This window comes from Pseudorca crassidens, chromosome 15 (assembly GCF_039906515.1).
Source record: "Pseudorca crassidens isolate mPseCra1 chromosome 15, mPseCra1.hap1, whole genome shotgun sequence".
Classification (NCBI taxonomy): Eukaryota; Metazoa; Chordata; class Mammalia; order Artiodactyla; family Delphinidae; genus Pseudorca; species Pseudorca crassidens.
Window position 1 is genome coordinate 73,827,563 of NC_090310.1, and position 23,884 is coordinate 73,851,446.

Here is a 23,884-nt window from a genome sequence, read left to right on the forward strand (position 1 = left end):
AAGCCAGGATTCAAACCCAGGCCATCTAGCTGTGGAGTGTGTATCATAACCACCACTGTGCTATACTGCCTGGTATAATCTGACTACTCTTGAATCCTCACAGGACTGGGCACCACTATAAGTGCTTAATAAGAATTTACTAACTGGAAAATAAAGAAAAAACTGGTAGCCTAAAAGACCATACTGGTGGTTTGTGGGAGTGGGACTAGGTGGCTGAGGTGTGAGGGAGACTGATGTTTTCTTGGGTGTCCTTTGTGCTGTTTGGCTTTTCACCACATAACATGTTACTGTCAGTAACAGCAGCATAAAGGGTTGTGAGAGCTAGAAACAGTGTTTGTCCTAGGGAGGGGACAGGAGACCCAGAAGACGGAGGTGCCTGGGGCCCTTTTAACTGGATATTTTTTGTGCTTCTAAAATGTTGTACCAACTGCATATATTACTTAATCCAAATAATACTTATTCTTTTAAAAAGTATTGAATGACCAATCAGCCAAGGATCAGCTAGAAACTCTGGCAGGAGGGGATGCTCTGGGGATGAAAACGACCATAGAGGCAGAGGAGCAGGGGAGAAATCCAAAGGAGGAGATGGGGGCCTGGACAAGTGTCCCCTGTTTTCTGGGAGACTCTGGTTGTATCTAAACCAAGCCCACTAGACACCTCACTGTGTAAATGGGGATCCTGAGGCCCAAAAGACAAAGGGAAGCAGCCACAGGAGATGCTGAGATTTGGCGGCTGAACGGAGACCTCTTCTCCTGACTCCTAACGCAGCCTCTCAGGCCTCACTGGGCACAGAGTAAGCACCAGCTGTCCAGACCCGAGCCAGGAGTCCCAAACGCAGGCAATGCGCTCCCACCATCCCACACTTCCTGCATCCAGGAAGTCTACAATAGCAGGAGAGGCAGCGCTGCCATGTCCTGAATGCCTTCTATGCCTCACACATGCATTATCTCTAATTCTCACAGGGTAGAGTTATTCACTCCATTTTACAAAGCACAAGGCTGAGGCCCAGAATAGTTACGTATCATAATCAAGAGACACAGCTAGTAGGTGGCAGAGATTCAACCCAGGTTTGGGACCCTCCAAAGTCTGTGCTCTTTTGCTATCCTGAGCCAATCCTCTTGGAGAAGTGTCTCCCCTCAGTTGAGGACAAGTCCCACCGGGAATGTATTTGTAAATGCCTGTATCTTCAGACTCTGAGTTTTAAGGGACTGGATGGGAATCTTATCACATCATATGGTTTATCCCCCACGCCTCCAATCTAAGCAAAATCTCCACCTTCCCTAGAAAATTACCAGCGACCCCTTTCTTAGAAACATCTAAATAAACTGACTCAGTAAAGTCTCTTGGTAGCATTTCCCAGCATTTTGCCCCTTAACATTGATGGTCCCTTTGATTTACTTCTTCCCAGCAGAGACCTGTCCTCAAATGAACCTCCTGGTTTTAACACATAGCCCTGCCTTTCCCCAATGCAGGAAAGGGACCGTGTCCTGTTCCCTTCAGTAAAAGGTGCTAGACCTGAGCCCCTCAATATTCCACAAAAGGATATTATGGTCTGATGTGTTATTCATGTCGACTCATTTATCATTTATACAGATGACTTCCAAAAGGATTGATGGGGTCCTTCACATTAAACCCAGTGCAAAGCAGGGTAGCAGCTGAGGCTCATTTGATCCGAGACCATGTGATGGCAACATGAGTGCCTGAAGACTAAACCCGGGTCCTGAATTTGGTACTCAATGTCCCCAGCATCTAAGACACAGGTAGCCAGGAGACATCCCAAGTTGAGAAGAACCCTTCATTTCTCTCCAGCTTTTTCTCTAACCCAGTGATTCTCAAAGCAGGCTCCCTGGACCAGTATCAGCATCACCTGGGAACTTGTTAGAACTGAGATTTTTCAGGGAATTTCCTTGGTGGCGCAGTGGATAGGACTCCGTGCTCCCAACGCAGGGGGCCCGGGTTCAATCCCTGGTCAGGGAACTAGATCCCACACACATGCTGCAACTAAGAGTTCGCATGCCACAACTAAGGAGGCCATGTGCTTGCAACTAAGGAGCCAGTGAGCCACAACTAAGACTTGGTGCAACCAAATAAATAAATAAATATTTGGGAAAAAAAAAGAAATGAGATTTTCAGGCCCTGCCCCAGACTGAATGAGAAACTCTGGGGTGAGGCCCAGCAATTTATGTTTTAACAAGCCCCCTCGATGATTCTGACCCGTTAAAACCAACAGTAACAACCACAACTGCAGCAGTAACCTCTAACTGAGCATCTACTACGTGCCCAGCATTAAACCCGCGATCTCATTAGTCCTTTTAACTGAGGAAATCTTAGTTCCACATACCCGGCTCTGGGGTAGGTGTGTTTTGTGCATTATATCAACGTATTACTCACAATAACCCTTTGAAGAACTTGCTATTATTATGCCCCCCTTTTACAGATGAGGAAATTGAGCCCCAGAGAGTTGAAGCCACTTGCCCAAGGTCACACAATTTAGAAGCAGCAGAGGCAGGATAAAAATTCAGGTGTGTTGGATTCCAAAGCCATGTTCTTTCTGTCCCACCACGAAAGCTCCCCAGAGTTTCACAGCTACGTCACCCTGAGAAGCTATACAGCTGGGTGGGGTAAGAGTCGAGGAGGAGAGAGGGGCAGGCAGGGAGGGCAGAAAAAGCCCTTCCCAGACTCCACACTACCAGCTACAATGTGAAAGGAAGCCACGTGATGCACTTAAAGGCACAGCCACCTGTGTCTAAGGGACTAAAAAGACAGGGATTCGGGAGTTCTCGGCCTCTCTCTCTTTACCCAGCTGGGGGTCTTTTCCATTCCCAATCTGAACTTCAGTTTCCCCACCTGATACTCCTTATCATTGTCTACCAGGTTGAGTGATCTGCCCCCAGCTTACTTCTCTGACCTCGTTTCCCCTCATGCAGTCTAACCACGCTGGTCTGCTTTCTCTTCCCTAAACACCCAAACTCCACGCTGACCTCAGGGCCTTTGCACCAGCTGTTGCCTCTGCCTAGATCCCTCCATCCCCTCATATTCCCATTACTGGCTCTGTCATTCAGGTCACAATTCAAATGTCACCTCCTCAGTGAGCCTTTCCTGACTATCTTACTTAATGTTATCTCCCATCCCATCAACCTGTCTTATTTTCATTTCATTTAACACAATCTGAAATTATTTGTTTAATTGCTTTCCTGCTTATTGTCTGTCTCCTGCACCTCAGAACATAACTCCGTGAGTGCAGAAACTGTGTCTGCCTTGTTCCCCCGATATAGCCCCAGCACCTAGAATGCTGTTTGGCACTGAGCAGCTAATTAAATATTAGCTGAATGAATAATACCAAAGAAGAAAACCTAGACTCAAAGGCCAGAGCCCTGGATCCTTAACACGTGACCTTGGCAAGCTGCTTTGCCTCACTGAGCCTCAGTTTCCCTCTCTGCCTAATGAGGAGAGTGGACTAGATGCTCTCCCAGGGGCCTTCCAAGACTGCTAGTCTTGGAAAGCCAGGCCTGGAACCTGCCCAGCTGGTCCATTCAGAAGAGGCAGCTGGCCAGGGTCCCTGCAGCAGCTGCCCCCTCCCCACCCCCACCCGTGTCCCTGCCCAGCCACGCAGTCATCTCACTGCCCCCTCGCAGAAACTGTTAATGAAGTGCGCACTGCTAAATGCAGTTACAATTACGGGGGCTAAGAATAAGGCGCTGACATCAGCCTTGTCAGTTTCCGAGTGAATCAGAAGGGGAGGGGGGAGGAAGGAGAAAAGGGGAGGGGGGATGGCTCTCTGGAGCTGTCAAGTGGAAATAGCACAGCGTTAAATATAATCCAGCATTGGCCTACATCGGTCTGGAGAGGCAGGTGATGGCTCAGCCCCCAGGGCCAGGGCAGACAACTGGATTCTTCAAGGAGGCCAGGCAGCCCTCTGATGGGGATCATCCAGGAAGTGATGGCCAGGAAGGCACTCCAGTGGGCTGGGGTGCAATGCAGTGGGATGGCAGACCCTGGAGGGATGCATCTGGATGTGAACAGGCCCTCACACCCTGGCCTTTGTCAGTGGCTGTTTTGACAGCCCAAGCACAGCCCCTGGGGCTTACACTGCCCATTTCAGGCCAAGAGGCAGAGGGTGGTCTCTGGAGTCAAACACGCCTGGGTTTGAATCACCACCATGAAACCCAAAAAAGTCACTAAACTACACCAAGCTGCCTGGCTTTTCCTCATCTGCAAAATGGGTACATCTGCAACAGCTGATACCCCTTTTGGCTGCTATATGATTCAGTAAGATCATGGAAAGCACTGAGCACAGCCAAGCAAGCCTCTTGATCATTTTATTTTTACAACCCCAAGAGATGCTCAGACAAGGATAATTAACCCCTTTTTCAAGATGGGGAAACTGAGGCCCAGGACTTGCCTGAGGTCCTAGCACCAAAGTGGAGTCAAATCCGAGCCCCATGGAGTAAACTGGGTGGGAGAAGGAGAGAATTCCAGTCGGTCATTCCAAGGGACTGGGTGTGGGGTTTGGAACTGGAGCTCTGACAGTAAGACAGTGGGCTTGACTGGAAAACATCATGGGGTGGGGGGGAGGGCGGTACACAGATTACAGTGGGGGAGATGTCTGCACCCTTCTGAGCATGTCCTCCAAAACTGGTGCCTTTCCAACAATTCTTAAAAGAAATGCTGAAGCGATGGTTAAGGCCACAATGAAGAGATGTCAGAAGAGGCAGAGGAAAAGTAAGGCCCTGAGATGGGAGAGAGGGTCAGCTGGCTTGCAGTCTGCTCTCCTCCACACCTCCGCCCTGCCCTCACTCCGCCTTCAGTTAGTTAGAACAGGCTCGGCCTCTGGGATGGAGGTGGGTGGGGAGGAAGGCAGAGCCTAGTTCTCAAAGGGAGACAAGGGGAATGGGCCCCTCCTTTCCCCTTCCCACCAAACAGAACCAGGTGGGCCTCTGGCAGCTGCAAAAGCCAAGGAAGCTGAAGCCATCAGTCTGGCAGCTTGGGGACAAGGAAGAGAGGGTGCCAGAGAAAGAGAGAATTTTAGGAGAGAGCTCGAACTGCATCAGAGCAGATCCACAGGCCAGTGATCTGTGTAATGGGGGAAGGGATGACTCCCCATCACCCAATTTTTCTGAAATACTTCTTTCAGAGTAATTTACGATAAAGTAGTTTGGGTCCACACTCTCACACACCCACAACTTGAACGATGGGAACAACTGGTTCGATTCTTTACTATGCCTCAGTTATCTAAAACTAGAAGAGTTCTGCCCAATTCCCAGCCCATAAAGGAGATTACAGTGCTTGGTGGTAAATTAGGGAAAGGGGCAGAGGGGGGACAGGAAGTGGCCTGCCCTAGGGACGGGGGTGGGAATGGAGGCTTCAAAGCCTCCACCTCATGCCCTCAAGTGGCCCTAATCCTGAAGGGTACTTTAAGGCCTCCCCCCTCACCATTCTCCCTTATCCACCCAGCCCCAGCCCCGCTTTAGGGCTGAAGTACTCTGTTCCCACCATCTCAGGGGGAAGGGATGGGATAGCAGGACATTTTGTTTCCCAGAAAAAGCTCAGGTCAAATTTCAAGGACAAAAGTTAGCACTTGGTCTGGGAAAGAAAACCTTGCCAAAAGGAGTAAACTGGGGAAGGGAGGGGGGATTCCAGCAGGGTCATTCCAGGTGCCTGGGGTGCGGCGGGATTTGGAGCTCTCATTACCCCTGCTGAGATCTGTCTGGCAAGACCGGAGTATCTCCACCCCACGAGCCAGGAGAAGTCACTCAGACAGCCCCCTCCATTTCCCCTCCGTCCAAAAACAAGGGGAGTGGGCTTTAGCACTAGTTTGTGGGACCCATCCACCACGCCACCCCACCCACCAGATTTGGTCTGAGCGGAAGAAGGCAGTACCACGAAGGGCTTTCCAGCCCAGAAATGTGGCCCGAACTGCTAGGAGAGGGACCGGTAGCCGGCCTGTGTTGCCATGGCAACTTCCTCCTTGCGCTGGATAGAAGCATCCTATGGGCAAATCGGAGCTGGCTGCTCCAGCTTCTCCGCCCCTCTCCCGGGCGGGTGGGGGAGAACTGGACGCCAAAACCACTTGGTCAGACTCAGGGACACCAGCCTCAATTCCAGACCCTGATATAGCAACGCCCTTTGGCATTTGCTGGATACTGAAGACACTCTTGCTCCCCAGCTGTGCCCCAAGGCAGAGTGGCAGGGCTGGGACTGTAGATGTAATGAAAATTAACTGTTAAAGAGAACAGGGAAATGGGGAGCTAGTGCTCCCCACCCTCTTGTTCCACATGCAAGTCCCCCAAATCCCATCTTTAAACCCCCTCCAAGAAGAAGGGCCCAACTCTGCCTTAATAGCTATAACAGTGCAATAAAATTAGCTTATTAAAATTATAAAAGCTAACATTTTGAGAACCAGGCTACCCCCCCTCCTCAAACCCACAGATTCTTTTTTACAGTCATGCTCAGAAATAAGTCTTACTTGGTAATAAGAAAGATAAGAGCTAACAGGTATTGAGAGCCTATCTAGTGCCAGGTACTGTACTAAGCCCTTTTCGTAGCACAAAACAGCATAATAATCAACAGCACAGATGCCTGAGTCAGACTGCTCAAGTTCAAGTCCTACCACCCTCATTTCCCGGCTCAGTGACCTTGAAGAATATTCTCTCTGTGCCTCAGTTTTCTCATCTGAAAATGGGGACTGTTAAATGTTAATTTTATAGAATTGCTGTGAGGAAAGAAAACAATATTGAAAGTGCCTAGGAGGATACTTAGAGAAAGGTAATCATTTAAAAAATGTTGACCCTCTGTGGTCCATGCTATTATTTTCTTCCTCCAAGTCACCAGCAACCAACAATATAGATGTGAAAAAGCAGAGGTCACGTGTCTAACTCCTCCCTGCCCCACCCCTCCTCAATTATAAAACCAGTACCAGCAAGGCTGAGCCATGAAGACACAGACACAAAAAATGCCTCCCAAGAGCATGCCTCTCTAAAGCCTCAGCATCTTTGTGAAAAGGGGCAAACGCAGTGTAAGTAATGGGTTTGGAGTGCACGATGGAAGATGCTCCTTGGGAGGAATTCTAGGAATCTGCAATGACCAGCATCCTGAACCACAGGGTGGCTAGAAAGGGGTGGAAGGGGCAGCTTCCTTTGCTCACAAAATGTCCAAGGCTCCTAAGCCGGAGGCAGGAAAGTGCTCTGGCCCAGTTAAGGCTAATGAAAGTCTCCTCCTCATACAGTTTCTCAGGAAACCAGCTGAAGGGTGGCATGTAAGCCCTGAAGATGGCTCTGAGTCAATACGGTTGATGAAAAAGGTGCATTGGACAGGAGTCAGAAGCAGCAACAAAGGGGAGGCACCCAGATGAGCCAGAGGCCCATCAGGGACACTTCTGAGTCATCGGGGACAGAGGGGCAGGAAACTGGTGAGGGGACGGAGCAAAGAAGAGAAAGGTAAAGCAAAGCCAATTCTGACAGCCCTGCAACTGGAGCAGTCTCTGTACAGTATCTGAGAGATATTCAAACTGCTTTTCGAAATTAGTTCAGGGTGGTGCCGTTCTGAAAGAATAAATCCAAGGGGTTTTATTTTTTTAGGAGAAAATGAATGACTTTGAGAAGAACAAGAGAAATTAAGCACCAAGAAAACGTTCCCTACTTCCTATTTTCACCAGACACTCATTAGCCTTCCTGAAAGGAAACTTCACTTTCTCCCTCCCCCTCCCAAACTCGAAGCATCCCTTAAGATGAGCAGACAGTGAGCATGAGATGCCCAAACCCAACTCCTGGCTGCCAGCCGCTCCCTGGGACCTCTTCACCTGGGAACCATTTTCTACACAGTGAGATTTGACTTTTTAAAAAATCCTCTTTCAGAGGGAGGGCTAGTGTCTTACTGGAAAGAGAACCAGAAACCTGATTTTTGTCTTGGCTGTGTGCCTGCCTCACTGGGTGACCTTGTGTTACACACACACACACACACACACACACACTGGGGCTTCAATCTCACACACATGCATACATTCACACAAATACACACACACACCAATTTGGGGGCAAAAAAGGGTCGGACAAGATGATTTCTAGGTGCTCCAAGTGAAAAACTTAAGAATTTGAAGAAACCCACTGGAAAAAAAAAATAGGGACCTTTAAAAATCTCTAATATTCCATGAAGTTATCTACTCTGACTCACGTGAGACCAGAGCAAGTCACCAGCCACCAACAATAATAACCAAGGCATCTGAACCATGACACGGAGCATGACTTTGAAGAAAAACCCACCTGTCCCCACCACTCATGCACCTTGCCTCTTGAGACCCAAGTGGCCTGTTGGGATTTCAGGAGCGTCCTTGAACGTCAAGTGAGGCGTGGGGGAGCCAGCTCACCGAGGCAGGTGGGGCTCCCTCCCCAAGCCCCCATGCTAGCCGGGACTTCCTCTCCCGGATTTTGCTCCAGAGGAGGCCACCGGGTTAGGAGAGCTCCTCACTTTGCCTTGTCCAGAATAATAATACAACCGCCCTCAGCTGCATCACGGGGGAAGTTAAGCCTCTGAACCTCAGTTATTTTTTCTGTAAAATGTAGATTCTGTAAAATGGCTCTGCAGTAACCATCTTTACTCCACCCCCATCTCCAGGTCAACAGCAAGACAGGTCTGTCAGGGGTCAGCCTCACATTGCCCCATTCATTCACTCAGCCAACACTTTCTTCTGGAGAACCTTGTCCCTTTCTCCCCACCTGCCTCCTGCACCAGCAGAAAGACATGAGCACCCATCACCCACCGTTCCATCCAAGGCTTATCAGATAACGGGATGACCAGATAAGGGTCCCTGCAGGCAGAGAGCCTTAAGCAGGGCCCATGAACTCCCTAAAACTGTGGACAAAAATTTTTGGATGGTGCCTATGTGTATTTTTTGGAGAACTTGTCCATATTTTCATCAAGTTCTCAAAAGCGTCCATGAAACCATTTTACTACTCCCCACCACACACACCCCTCTCCCTTTCATCCCCTCATTGAATTAAAATACTCTCAGATTTTCACCTTACAAAACACTTTTAACTTTACCTTTATGTCTGAGGTACTGTCATCCCATTTTACAGATCGGGATGTGGAGGCTAGGGGTGGCATGACTTGCTCAAGGTCATGGCTAATACGGAGAGAAGCAAGACTGGAACCTCATTCCAACTCCCAATCTGGCACTCTTTGGGGAACTCTCACCCAAGCCCTCTAGGTACCCCACCTGTTGGTGGCTTCGCTTCCTCACCGCAGAACCAGATCTGAAGCCCTTCTGTTTCCTCTGCCTGGTCCCAGGGCCCCCAAGAGCTGTTTTCCCTACATTTCCCCGCCCCTTGGGCTCTGGCTGGGGTTGCGCGCAGGCCTGGGATCCTGAGGTTCGGGCCGCTGTATGGTGGCCCGGTTCAGCCCACCTAGAAGGGCTACTCCAGGCACAAGAGCACCCGGGGTCAGGGGCACACTCCGGAGGGCGCGCAGGTGTAGAGTCGGTGCCGCCCTACGCCTCCCTCGGGGAACCGCCGGGAAGAACCGAGAGGAAAGGCCGTCACCCGACCGGTCCCCTCGCGGTCCGCCCCAGTCCTTAAAGGACTGGGGGAAGAGGAGGAGAGACAAACAGGGGCGCTCAAGGCCTTGGGCGCAGGGCGGGGGTCTTGTGCAGGGAGTCAATGAATGCAGCCAAGACAAAGATGGAGCGGTAAGGTTGCGCGCCACCTCCAATGGCGGGGGGCGCGTCGGAGCCCCGGGGGTGAGGCGGCCAAAGCCCCGGGGTTTGAGGAGTAGGCACATACAAGAGGCCCGGGGAGGCTGGCGGGTCGGATCCAGGGACAAGACCGGGAGCATTCAGTAGGCGCAGGTGAGTAGGGAGAGCTAAGTCCAGGCGACCCAAAGGGCCCACTTGCGGAAAAGGGGTGAATGCAGATGATCTAGGGGTCCCTGGGGGGCGGCGGGAGGCGAGGAGACCCCACATCCTAGAGATCTGAGGTCCTGTGGGTGGGAAAGAAGACCCTGGGGGCGCATCCCCGAGCGTGCTTGGGATTGGGGGTGGGGAGGAAAGAGTGGCCACCTCTTAGGGAGCACTGGGTCGGGGAGGGGGCCTCGGGATCTGGCTCCCGGGACGCCCCCCGGGGATCGGGGGCGGGCCACGCGCTTACCCGCGTCCTCGTCGTCGAAGGAGTTCATGCACGGGAAGTAGATGGCGAGCGCCTCGAAGGAAGCGGACAGGCTGAGGCGGCTCTGCGAGCGCTCCATGCCCGCACCGGCGCCGGGCGCCTCCGCCGCGGCGGCGGCGGCGGCCGGCTTGGGCAGCTTGGCCGCCCCATTCTTGACGCGGAGTACGGCGCGCGGCGTGGTGGCGGCGGCCCGAGGCCGGGCCGGGGCTCCGCGGCGGGGCTGGCGGGCGCGGCTGGGCCGGAGAGCGGGCCGGGAGCTGGAGGCCCGCGGACCCGAGGCGCGCTGTGCTCCCGGCGGCGGCGGTAACGGTGGTGGCGGTGGCGGTGGCGGTGGCGGCGGCGGCGGCGGTGGCGGCGGCGGCGGCGGCGGCAGCTGTGGCGGCGCAGCTCGCTCTGGCCCGCGGCGCCCATCGCCGGACGCGAGGGGCGGGCTCTTGCCGCCGCCGCAGCCAATCGGCACCGCCCGAGGGAGGGGGCGCCGCGCGCGGGGCGTGGGAGCCGGAGGGCGCGGGCGGGGCCCCTGCTCGCCGCCCAGGCCGCCAGGTGTGCGCGCCCCAAGGGAGGAGCGCGCAGGGCTGCTGCGCTCCCAGTCCAGGGGCCGCGCCCCCCAAGTTTTCCCGTCCCCCACACTCAGCCCTCATACTCGCCCCGAATCCAGGCGACCAGTCCCCGACTGAGACCGGCCTCCCCCCGGGACGCAGCCGCGCTGGAAAGCGACACAGGTACAGTGACCGGCACTGGAGATCCTCAGATTCACACATGAACCCGCAGAGGAGCACAAACAGGCACCCACAAGAGTGCATTCACTCTGCAATGTACACCACGGACACCCTCAGACTCTTACACACCCAGAGAGATTCACCCAGACTCACTCACTCATAGAGACCCTTGGGGTAACCAATCCACAGACCCCCTTAGACTCCAGACCTCCGAGACCCACACAGGTAGGTACATCCACGGACACACACAGACTCACAACCAGAGACCTGCAGACACACTCAGAGCGACAAACAGGGACACCCTTAACCACACAGGGAGACCCTCTGATCCCACACGAACCCACAGAGAAGTTCAGGTGGGCACACACACCCCCATGAACCCACACTCCTCACAGAATTCACACACAGACACTCATACTCAGTGATACACTCTCAGACCTGCACACAGAGACACCAGTGGCCCTCCTAACGTTGACCACCCCCTCAGCACCCATTCACATACACCCAGAAATACCGTGACAAATCCTGTCAGACTCACACACAGCCACCCTCAGACCCAGACCCTCAAAGAGAGACACTCAGACACACCTCAGTGGGCACACACAGGTTCACACTCAGACACAGCCCCACAGCTTAGTCATTCCTGGTGATGGATACATTCTGATGCACAGACACCCTCAGACTCATACATGGACGCAGATACACTCCACCAGACTCACACATTCACCCAGACACTCCCACATATAAACCCCCAGGGACTCACACACACACACACACACACACACACACACACACACACAAACACACAGGCTCAGACATGCAGAGCCCTGTAGGTGAACACAATCACAATCGGAAACCCGCACTCCATTCCCTGGCCTTGACCCAAGACCTCAGTCCCCACCTAGTCAGGCCCAGATGTCTAATTTCTCCCAGCTGCTTCCACATCTGCTTCCTGAAGCAGCCTGCTGAGATGGCAAGAGCACAGAGTTTTGATCCAGACTGTGGCGCTATCCTTGCATGTGGTCTAAGGCAAAGTCCTTTGCCTCACCTGCCAGTTTCCTCATCTGTACAAGGGGGATGCAAACCCTCCCTTTTGGGTGGTTGTGAGGATTAAGATAACACGTGTGTTAGCTTTCAGTTGTCGTGTAACAAAGAGGCTTAAAAAAAAATTATTAGTTTACCATTCTCTAGGTCAGAAGTCTGAACAGGCTCAACTGGGTTCTTTGCTTGGGGCCTCACGAGATATCGGCCAGATTCCAAGCTCACTCAGGTTGTTGGCAGTATTCAGTTCCTTGTGGCTGTAGGATGGAGGCCTCTATTTCTTTTCTGGCCATTGGCCGGAAGTCACTCTCAGTTCCTAGAAGCGGCTCTCTGGTCCTTGCACATGGCCTCCTCCATCTTCGAGGTCATATATTAGGATGTCAGACACTTCTCATCCTTAGAATCCCTCTAACTTCCCTTCTGCTTACTGGACTGAGAAAACTCTCTGCTTTTCAAGTGCTCATGTGATTAGATTAAGTCTACATGAAAATATGCATACATACATATATATATATATAGCTTGACACTTATAAGAGATATATATGATACCTATATGACATATTATGTATATATCATATATATATCATTTGCAAGATATATATGTATACATACTTTATAATGCATGTGTGTTCATGTGTGTGCACCTACAAGTGTGTGTGTGTGTGTGTGTGTGTCTCTGTGTGTGTGTGTGTGTGTATCTTACCCAAACCGAGGGAATCTAGGAAGACTTCTTTGGAGAGGTGACATTTTAGCTGAAAATGGCACCTGCTATGTGCCTGGCACTGTTCTTTGCCCTGGGGATATACATATACCAGCAAATGAAATAAAGTCACTGCCCTCACATTTGCATTTTTAAATCATCTCTGGCGCTGCTCTGCGAGGAATGGATTGGAGTGATTTAGAGGGTTGCTTCCCTCCTTCTCTTCAGATAAATCCTGATCTGAACCAAAAAGACACTGATTGTTTTTAAAATGTGAATGGCAGGGGAGGCTGAGAAAGAATGTCCCGTGGGAAGGTGAAGTGGAGGAGGAGGGGAAGCAAGGCCAGATGGAAGGCTGTGGGCCTTGAGGGGAAGGCAACAAGGGCCAAGGCTGAGGAGAGGGCAGGAAGGGCTGAGCCTGAGAAAGTTCCTAAGATAACTTAGGCAGGATTAAGAGACAGGCTGGATGGGTGGGGATGGGGAAGGAAAGGGGAACAGAGGCACTGCCAAGGTTTGCCGCATCAAGAGAAAACAGCATGTATGGATGGAACTCCTCCTCTCCAGCATCTCTCCTCTAAGATGAAGCACGGAGGGAAGTGGCCCCAAAACTTTGCATGCATAGCAAGACCCGGGTGAGTACCTTTCTAGAAGTAAAAGGTGCTGGAATGTAGCTAAACCCAAGAGGGCCCTGGTTGCTGCTTTGTCAGCGAGAAAAAGACTGATCCTGTTCGTGTTCTGCCTGTTGGGGTAGGGGTGTGTGTGTGTGTGTGTGTGTGTGTGTGTGTAAAACATCTGTGTGTGTATGTCTCTGAATAGATGGGCACTTCTGCATATCTGTGTCCTTGTCTGTGAATGACCTTTTCTCTAAACATGTCCTTGCAAGATGCATATCCTTGTGTTAAGTGAATCCAGACTGGCTTTAAATACAACATGCCTCCTGGTCTTTGTATGCACTGGTGTGTGTGTGCGTGTGTGTGAGAGAGAGAGAGACAGAGACAGAGATAGAGAGACAGAGAAAGACGGAGACAGAGACACAAGAGAGCACTTATCCATCCTCTGTGTGCATGAGCCATGTGTCCCAATCTTTGTGTGGGTCTGTATCTGCTTGAGTGAGTATGTGCTGGTGTCTCCTATTAAAAGTGTGTCCTTCTCAGTGTCTGCCTTACCTCTTAGTGTATCAGTGTCTACATGTGTGTGTATGTAACTGGGCTGTGTTGGTTATATTTAGGTATCAATGTCAGATTTCTGTTCTTGTCCACGTGTGTGTGTATCTGGCTCCCTACATCCTGGTCAGTGTGAATTTATCCGTGACTGTGTGTGAATGCTGCTGTGTGTGGACTTCTCTATGTGGACTGACAGCTTGAGAGGGGACTCATATTTCCTTGGGTTAATTTTTGCCTTTAAGTAGCTAATACATGACTGAGCTGATGGGGATGGACAAATAAAGATCTTTTAGTAACTCCAAGTCCCCTAGCCTACTACCTAACCATCCTAACCATTACTTTATGCTTCCATCCATCCATTCAACCATCCATCCATTCAACCATTCATCCATCCATCCATCCAACTATCCACCCACCTGCCCATTCATCTCAATTGTACTAACATTTACTAGCTATATAGTTATCTCTCTTAGACAAATTACTTAATTTCTCTGTGTCTCTGTTCTCTCATCTATAAAATGCGGATGATACCTGATGGGGCTGGGAGTGGGGAAGTGGGGGAGTTAAGTGAGATACTGCATATAAAACACTTAGCACATTGCATAGTGCATAGTAAGTGCGTTCTATATTAACTATTATCATCATCATTGTGGCAGACAGTATATTTCAGCAAATTCTCATCAGCACTTTACTAAGGGTCAGGGCTCAGCTAGAAGCTGGGTGGGAGGGTCCTAGTACAGCAGAGGCCATTAAGTGCCTCTGCCACCACTTTCTTGTGTAACTTGGATAAAACCTATGCCTGCTCTGGACCCACAGAATGGATAAAGCACCCTTGCCCCACCTCCCTCATGGAGATTCTGAGTGTACCTGCCCTTTAAAAACTGCAAAGAGCTATGCACAGTTATGGAGCACGCCAGGGGATCCCCTAAAGCCTCAGAATGGCAGGGCCCAGTCCTGGGTCATCTCGAGGGTCAGGCAGAGCTGACACAAAGCCAGGACCCACTGTCACTGCAGGGCTCAATCCACTGCTTCCTGTCACTTCGTTCCTATCACTACCAGCCTCTGTTTTCCCTCTGGGGAAGAACCTGATGTGCTCTCACGGCAGGAAACAAGCATGTGAGGGAACAGGGAGCGAAGTGGGGCAGGAACATACCTTCCTCTTGTCCACCAAGAGCATCTTCACTTACTATTTGGTGAGGGAACTTATGCTTAAAAGAAAAAGAAAAAGAAATAAAGGAACTGGTTAAGGGAGGTGATTTCTGCCCCAATAAACCACCCCTTTGGACAAGAGACAGAGAAAGAAGGAAACAAAGGGTAGAAAGAGTCAGAGACTAGAAAAGAGGGACATAATAACAGAGAGACACAAGAGGCGGAGAACAAAAGAGAGGGAGAGAGATCGTTAGAGATAGGAAGACAGAAGGAATTAAGTTAGGCTTTATTGCACACCTGGTTTGGGCCGCCTCTGTTTCAAGGGCTGCTATACTTCCTGAGTCATCCTCAACCAACCAACACACACACACACACACACACACACACACACACACACACACACACACACAAAGCAGGGGGTGGAGGAGGAGGCAGGGTTCTTGAGGTAGGGGCAGATTCTTGCCATAAGAAACCTCCTGTGTGACCTTAGGCAAGGCTAAGACACAATTTGGGTCTCAGTTTTCTCATTTGGAAAATGAGCCCACAAACCTCATTCAGTGGCTTCAAGGCTAAATAAGATAAGCCTGTAAAAGAGTTTTAGAAATAATGGAGAAAAAAATGGAAAAGAACCTTTGGAACTAGACAAGCTGATTTTTACAGTTCATAAGGAAAAACAAACATGTAAAAATTGTCAGGAAATGTGGAGTTGGGGAGAGTAGGGAAGAATAATGAGAGACAATAAGCTCTATCAGATAATAAAACATTATAAAACTACAGTAAGTTTTCTAAAGGCTAAAAAAAAAAGATGAATTTCTTCAATACATAAAGAGCTCTTACAAAACAATATGGAAAGGCCATTGCTCCAATAGGAAGTGGAGAAAGGACTTGAACAGACTGTTCACAGACATATAAATATAATCTGTAAATGACATAAATAGCAAAATGTTATTCAGTATCTCTCACAATTAAGGGAATGTCAATTAAAATAAAAGTGAACCATCATTTTTGACCTATCAGTCTAACAAAGAAGAAATTGCTTGACAATAAACTGTATGGAAGTGGGAGCAGGGAAATAGACACAAACACACACTGTCAGTGGGCGTATATATTAATTGATGGAAAATCTTTGGAGATTAATTTGTTGGTATCTATCAAATATTCACATCTACAAATCATTTAATTTAGAAATTCACCATTTTACTCAGCAATTCCACTTCTATGAATTTATTCTACAGATTTACCTGCATATATGCACATGTATAATATGTACAAGAATGTTTGTTGCAGCATTGTTATAACAGCAAGAGACTGGAAACAAGCTATAGGCCCATTAAATAAATTATGGTACATCCATACAGGGAATTCTACAGTCATTTTAAAGAACAATGTAGGTCTCCATATGCACTGATACCCTAGATATACAATTAAATAAAAAAGCAAAATCTGAATAGTATATATAGTATGATCCCATCTGTGTGTATGTGTTTATATACATATGTGTATATATGCATATACATATATATTCATATTTAAATATCTTTGAATAGACATGCAAAGTTCAGGAGCAATATACAAGAAGCTATTAACTATGGTTTCCTCTGGGAAATAAGAAAACTTTCAGGTGGGAGTCAGTATATTTTGCTTTACGCCCTTCTCTATGGTGTAGGTTTTTTTTTACCATGAGCATGTATTTTTCTGAACAAAAAAATTTAAATACATTTTTCACCTAATAAGGTGTGAGTATCAACAATTCGTAAATAGTTGAAGTGTCAGTGTGTTACTTGGGCCAGGGCTACACGCTAACTCCCTGTTAACTCTGAGTCCAGCAACAGGGATTAAGTGGGAGCATGTGTCAATATCCAGTCTCCTGGGAGTGAGGAAGTAGCCTAAGCTTCCCAGAACAATCACCTGCCATTTCACAAGCCATCATCTGCTCTCCCAAGCCAAGGGAGGCCCTGTCTGGGTATAAACAGTGGACTCTTCTTTCCAGGACCCAGAACCTTTTCCTACTGTACCCCTTCTCCCACCAGGCAACCTTGACATCTGAAGCTCTCCTTTGATAGCACCCAGATCAAAAGGAGGAAGCAGCTGGGATCTAGCAGCCTAGAGCAAGGTTAAGATTTGCTCTTTCAAAAGTTCCTGGTGTGACCCTGGGGAAGCCAGTCTCTCTCTCCGGGCCTCAAGTGTCAAAAGGGGAGTGGCACAGGATGACCACTAAATGCCCTCCCTGCTCTGACATCTTTTTGAGTCCAAGCTGGTTTGGATGTTCTTTCCACTTCTGTGAGTAACTCCCTCGGGTTGGATAGTCAGGAGTTCGAAAATGAGCTCTGGAAGTAACTAGCCTCTGAAAGTCACTAGCTGTGTCATATTGAGCAAGTTGTTTCACCTCTATGAGCTTTAGTTTGCTCATCTGTAAATCAGGAAAACTAATAATATACCTCATAGGATAGTTGGCAAATAGTAGTAGCTCAATAAATATTAGCCATCATCTAAAAAAGATGTGGTAGTGGTACATATATATGATGGAATATTACTCAGCCATAAAAAAGAATGAGATAATGACATTTGCAGCAACATGGATGGACCTAGAGATTATCATACTAAGTGAAGTAAGTCAGAAGAAGAAAGACAAATACCATATGATATCACTTATATGTGGAATCTAAAATATGAGACAAATGAACTTATCTACGAAACAGAAACAGACTCACACAGAGACATGAAGAACAGACTTGTGGTTGCCAAGGGGGAGGAGGGGTGCAGGAGGGATGGACTGGGAGTTTGGGATTAGCAGATGCAAACTATTATATATAGAATGGTTAAACAACAAAGTCCTACTGTATAGCACAGGGAACTATATTCAATATCCTGTGATAAACCATAATGGAAAAGAATATGAAAAAGAATGTATGTATATGTATAACTGAATCACTTTGCTGTACAGCAGAAATTAACCCAACATTGTAAATCCACTTCACTTTAATAAAAAAATATTAGCCACCATCAATTTTCTTCTCCTTCTTCCCCTTCTTCTCCTTCTTCTTCACCAGTCTCACTTAGACCTGTCCCTCTCAGAAGTAGCCCCAGTTAAGGGCCTTTCCCACCTTGCCTCCCACTCTGCACCCAAAAGCTCTCCTGAGCCAGAAAGGAATCAGTCAGCATAAAACCTAGCACTTGCTGCTGAATTCATGTGATATCACGGGTTAATGCGTGGCCCCTGTCCAAATCACCCATGAGTATTATTATTAACTAACAAAGGCTGAGCATCCAAGATGGTCAGCAAAAGCAGGTGGACAGAAAAGATTTGGGGATGGGGCCTCTTGGAATTCATCTGAGCTTCATTTGCAATATATTTTCCAAGAGTGATCTCTTCCCTCAAGATGCTATAACAAGCTCTTAAGATTAAGGGAAAGTGGGCATAAAGAAAACTTTTGGTGCCAAACAAATTATGCTACGTGGGGCAGCTCTGATTTCACCTCCATGTCCAATGGTCCCTACTGAGAAGTAGCTGGATATTCCTCCATCGTCCCATACCCATCCTATCCTGATACCAGGAGAGTGGCCTCTCTCCCACTGTTGTGCCATGTGTCCTTCCTTAACCATGGCATTCATGTCCTCTTGGTCCTCTACTTCCCCATCTTCAAAAAAGGGGCAGTTTCCAAACTGCTTTCCCATCCATGATGTTACTTCATCCTTGTAGCAGTTATTACTGAATAAATAAGTACATAAGGGGGAATTCTCTGGTGGCACAGTGGTTAAGAATCTGCCTGCCAGTGCAGGGGACATAGGTTCGATCCCTGGTCCGGGAAGATCCCACATGCCACAGAGCAACTAAGCCCGTGTGCCACAACTACTGAGCTCACGCGCCACAGCTACTGAAGCCTGTGCGCCTAGAGCCCGTGCTCTGCAGCAAGAGAAGCCACCGCAATGAGAAGCCCGCGCACTACAACAAAGAGTAGCCCTGCTCGCGGCAACTAGAGAAAGCCCATGCACAGCAAAGAAGACCCAACACAGTCAAAAAATAAATTAAAAAAACACTTTATTAAAAAAAAAAAAAGTTCATGAGTCATAGCAGGAGTGAGAGTCCATTCACTTGGGATCAGAGTAACATGGTCTCCATAGCATGAGTTGGAAAGTGTTCTCTCCTCCTCTGTTTGCAACATTTTCCATGTTCTTGGACATTCGTGTTAATGGAATCATACATTATTTAATTTTCTTTCTAATTCATTTTTCTCATCATCGTGGATGTGAGATTCATCCATATTGTTGCACATAATTCTAATTCATTCTCTTTTATTGCTATATAGTACTCCATTATATGACTACACCACAATTTATTTGTTTATTCTACTAATTGATGGATATTTGGGTTGATTCCAGTTTATGACTACAGGCGGCCCTCTGTTTCCACAGTTTCTGCATCATTTGTGGCTGTTCTTCACGGAGTTGTTTATAATATTCTTGGTTAGATACAGCAGATTTCTACATTGTGTGGAACCCGCGGATATGGAGGAATGACTGTACTACATCGTTTAAATAAGAGACTAGAGCATCCATGGATTTTGGTATCCACAGGGGTCCAGGAACCAATCCCCCTTGAATACCAAGAAATGACTGTATTATAAATGAACAAATATATGAACTACTATGATGAACATTTTTTGATGAATAATATATGCACCCATCTCTCTTGGATATATACCTACAAGTCAAATTACTGAGATATAGTGTGGTCATGTGTTTATTTTATTTATTTATTTTGCAGTACGCGGGCCTCTCACTGTTGTGGCCTCTCCCATTGCGGAGCACAGGCTCCGGACGTGCAGGCTCAGCGGCCATGGCTCACGGGCCCAGCCGCTCTGCAGCATGTGGGGTCTTCCCGGACCAGGCCACGAACCCGTGTTCCCTGCATCGGCAGGCGGACTCTCAACCACTGCGCCCAGGGAAGCCCTCATGTGTTTATTTTTAATGGGTACTTCTAAACCGTTTCCAAAGTAGTTATACCAATTTACACTCTTATCAACAATAGATGAGTTCCAGTTGCTCTATATCCTTACCAACACTTTGTATTATTCATCTTTTTAAATTTTACTTATTCTTGTGGCTTTGTAGTGAGTTTTAGTTTTCATATTTACATCTATGATGCATTTTAAATTGTTTTAATGTATAATGCAAGGTAAAGAGTCAAGGTTTATTTTTTTTTCCACATGAAGATCCAACTGATCTAATACCATTTATTGAAAATACCATCTTTCCCCACTGTGGCCCCTTTGTCATCAATCACGGATTATATGGGTGCGTGTTTTGGATATAAATGACAAACATTTTGATGAACTTCTTCCCAGACCTCTCATCATGCAGAAAATTTCATTCGCTTTTACATAAACAAGATCAGGTTTTGTCACCTCTTATAAATTATTCATTATTACATGGATATATTTTAGTATCAACAAATATGTATAGTGTTCCATCATGGGGATGTCTCTATGTCCCTATAATTTAATCATTCCTTTGTTATTGACAATTAGGCTGTATCTAACTTAGAATATTATAAACAATTCTGTGAAGTGCATCCCCACATATATCTCATTGCGCTGTTGGCCTATCAATTCCTTAGAATCTATTTCTAGAAGTGGCAAAGTAAATTCAAGGAGTATATGCGTGTTACATATTGACACTAACTAAAACTGCCCATCTGAAATGTTGTATCCTCCACTAGCGTGTAAGATATCATGACAGGGACTTCCCCGGTGGTCCAGTGGCTAAGACTCTCCCCCAGTGCAGGGGGTCTGGGTTCAATCCCTGGTCAGGAAACTAGATCCCACATGCTGCAACTAACTGTTCTCATGCTGCAACTAAAAGATCCCACACGCCACAATGAAGATCCTGTGTGCCGCAACTAAGACCCTGCACAGCCAAATAAATAAATATTTTTTTAAAAAAGATTTAATGGTAGAAGTTGCAGTAACATGGATGGACCTAAAGACTATCATAATAAGTGAAGTAAATCAGAAATAGAAAGACAACTATCATATGATATCACTTATACGTGGAATCTAAAATATGATACAAATGAACTTACTTACAAAGTAGAACCAGACTCATAGACGTAGAAAACAAATTTATGGTTACCAAAGGGGAAGGGGTGGGGGAGGGATAAATTAGGAGTTTGGAATTAGCAGGTATAAATTACTATATATAAAATAGATAAACTACAAGGTCCTACTGTATAGCACAGGGAACTATATTCGATATCCTGTAATAAACCATGATGGAAAAGAATATGAAAAAGAATCTATCTATTTACCTATCTGAATGACTTTGCTGTACATGAGAAACAACACTGTAAATCAACTATACTTCAATTAAAAAAAAAAAGATTTCACGGCAGAATTAAAAAGTATCTCATCCCCCAGACGCTGACCTTCCCAAGACTACGTTTTCCCGCCTGTTAGCTCAGGTTACCATCTTGATAAAACAGAGTAACTAATTGAGGCAAAGTCTTCTCAGAGTTCATAGAGTCCATACGATTTCTGTAACTTTTTCTTATAGGCACTGCTAGACTGTGCTTCCCAGCCTCCTTTGTAATTAGAAGGAGCCCACGTGACAGATCTGAATAATGGAATATAGAAGTGATAGATGTCACTTACAAGCCTGTCCCATAAAACCCTGGAGCTTTCCCCATCTCCCAGCTGAATGGAGAGTGCTCCAAAACTTAGAGGACAGCAGAGCCAACAGAAGTTAACTGGGTGACTAAATGACTACAGAGAGCAGAGCACGCACACACCACATGCAAATTAGACTGCAATATCAGCAAGAAATAAAACTTTATTGTCTGAAGTCACTGAGATTTTAGACTTCTTTGTTGCAGCCATTAGTCTATCCTGCCTAATATATTCACTACTGAGTCTTGTACTTGAGTTGCGAGGAGAAATTAAGTTGGGGCCAAAGGAGCCTTGTCGGGGCCATGGGCCATGTGGGGCGAGGAAAGCCAGATTTCCCAGAGAAGCAAGAGGGTGAAAAAAAGCTCTGTAGAGATGAACAGAAAAAATCAAGCTGTGGAAATAGGGAAAGGACAAACTTGGTGCCTTGATTTTTTCAGTTCTCAATTTCATTTCTTCATGAGATTGTCTGAAACATACATGTTGGGTTGCCTACCCAAGTCCATCTTCCTGCCCCTTCCTCTGTTTTTATCTGGGTAATTCACCCTCCACTACACAGCCATTCCTCCTGCCAGTGTTTAGTTTATGCATATGACTCGATTCCGACCAGCGTGATGTGAGTGAAACTTTGGGGACAAGCAGCTCCTTGGAAAGCTTCCCTCACAGTTAAAAAATAAACACATTAGAGAGAAACACTGCCTTTTCCATTGCTGGGCATATAGTTATTGCAACCAGGAGGGAAGCTAAATTAGGACAAACCTGAAAAATTGGATGGCAGAGCAGGTAAAAGAAAGAACCCAGATCCTTAATGATGTCATTGAGCCACTGAATTAACCAACCTTGGAGCTGCCCTACTTAGGTGGCTTAGTGTAATTGTTAGCATGTACATTTCATTACTGTTTAATACATACTGCTTTGAGCTTTCTGATTTTGTTTCCAGTCACCAAAAAGCATCCCAGCGGATGCACTCACCTGACTATATCTCGTGCCAATGAGTCTTTGACATTGCCCGGCATCCCTTCAATAAAACCCACTCCTTGTCTTATTTCTTGAAACCAAGTAACCCCAGACTCAGCCAGAGCTTCTCCAGGACACCTCTAAATGTGGATTTTAATGGCAGGTGTCTTTGTTTCTGATTCAGGGAAGAAAGGTGCAGGAAGGAGGGAGGAAAGTGGATGCAGGTTTCTCCTGGACCATGGGAGAAACATGTGGGGGACGAGGAAGGTAATGGTAGCCATATCCCCAGCCCTGTACCTCTGAACCGGGATGACTCACTCACACATCACAGAGCCCTTGGATAGTAAATATTTACTGCACACTTCCTTTCAGTCAGGCACTGCTCTAGGTCCCAGGAAGAGCAGAAAATAATGCCCAAACAGACAAAAAATTTCTGTCCTCATGAAGATGATACTCTGGTGGAGAGAAACAGAAAATGAAGAAGAGCAATAAGTAAAAAACTGTGTATCGTGTTTAGATGGTCGGAAGTGATGTTGAAAAAAAATGTATATAAAGTAGAGAAGGAGAATTGAGAGTGTCTGGAGAAGGATTTATAACGTTATGCAGGATGGCCAGGGAAGCTTCAGGAGAAGGTGACATTTGAGCAAAGATCTGAAGGGGTAAATCATGCAGATAACCAGAGAGTGTTAGAGGCAGAGGAAACAGCAAGTGCAAAGGCCCTGAGGTGGGAGTATGCCCGGTGTGTTGGGAAAAAGGAAAGGAGGCCAGTGTGGCTGGTGTAGATGAATGAAGGGGGAAGGTGGTACAACATGCAATCAGAAAGGCAATAATGGAGAGGAGTGGGAAGGTGGTATAGGCCTTCTTGAGTTGTGCAGTAGTCATAAGCCACAAATGTTACTATTTTGTTACTATTCCTTAAATTGACTTCTTGTTTAGATACATTTATCTGAGATGAAAATTTTATGCTACTACTATAGATGAAGAACCAGTATCACTTACCATAAATAGAAGGTGACCGAGTAAATAAATAGGACAAAACTGAAACAATATTAAATTATAGGGAGATACTGCGGCTTGCAGAAGGCTTGATCTGAAGTCAGCAGTCTCTCTGATAAAAGACTGACTGACACTCTAGAGAAGTGATAAGACACAGTAGCACTGAATGAAGACTTTCTCAGTGAAATGGAGATGATCGAAAATCATCTGTTCCTCTAGGTAGGGTGACCAACACTTCTGGTTTCCCTAGGACTAAGGGGTTTCCCAGGATGTACTTTCATAATTGGGACAGTTCTGGATAAACCAGGATGACTGGTCATCCTACCACTGGGGGTCCCCA

At 47.2% G+C, this 23,884-nt stretch overlaps 1 protein-coding gene and 1 long non-coding RNA gene across 3 annotated transcripts in view; one reads left to right on the forward strand and one right to left on the reverse strand.

Annotated features, from left to right (window-relative positions):
• RIMS4 (regulating synaptic membrane exocytosis 4) overlaps positions 1 to 10,307 on the reverse strand; it is a 63,201-nt gene extending 52,894 nt beyond the window's left edge. Inside the window, exon 1 of one of the 2 annotated variants that reach the window (XM_067708235.1) lies at positions 10,140 to 10,307. In XM_067708235.1, the coding sequence (XP_067564336.1) occupies positions 10,140 to 10,236 (97 nt within the window). In that variant the 5' untranslated portion in view covers positions 10,237 to 10,307. The remainder of the gene's footprint in view (positions 1 to 10,139) is intronic. The other variant, XM_067708236.1, reaches the window with a different exon arrangement.
• Positions 10,308 to 10,696: 389 nt separating this feature from the next.
• LOC137206456 (uncharacterized) overlaps positions 10,697 to 23,884 on the forward strand; it is a 32,554-nt gene continuing 19,366 nt past the window's right edge. Inside the window, exon 1 of the long non-coding RNA XR_010934658.1 lies at positions 10,697 to 10,879. This is a non-coding gene — a long non-coding RNA (uncharacterized lncRNA). The remainder of the gene's footprint in view (positions 10,880 to 23,884) is intronic.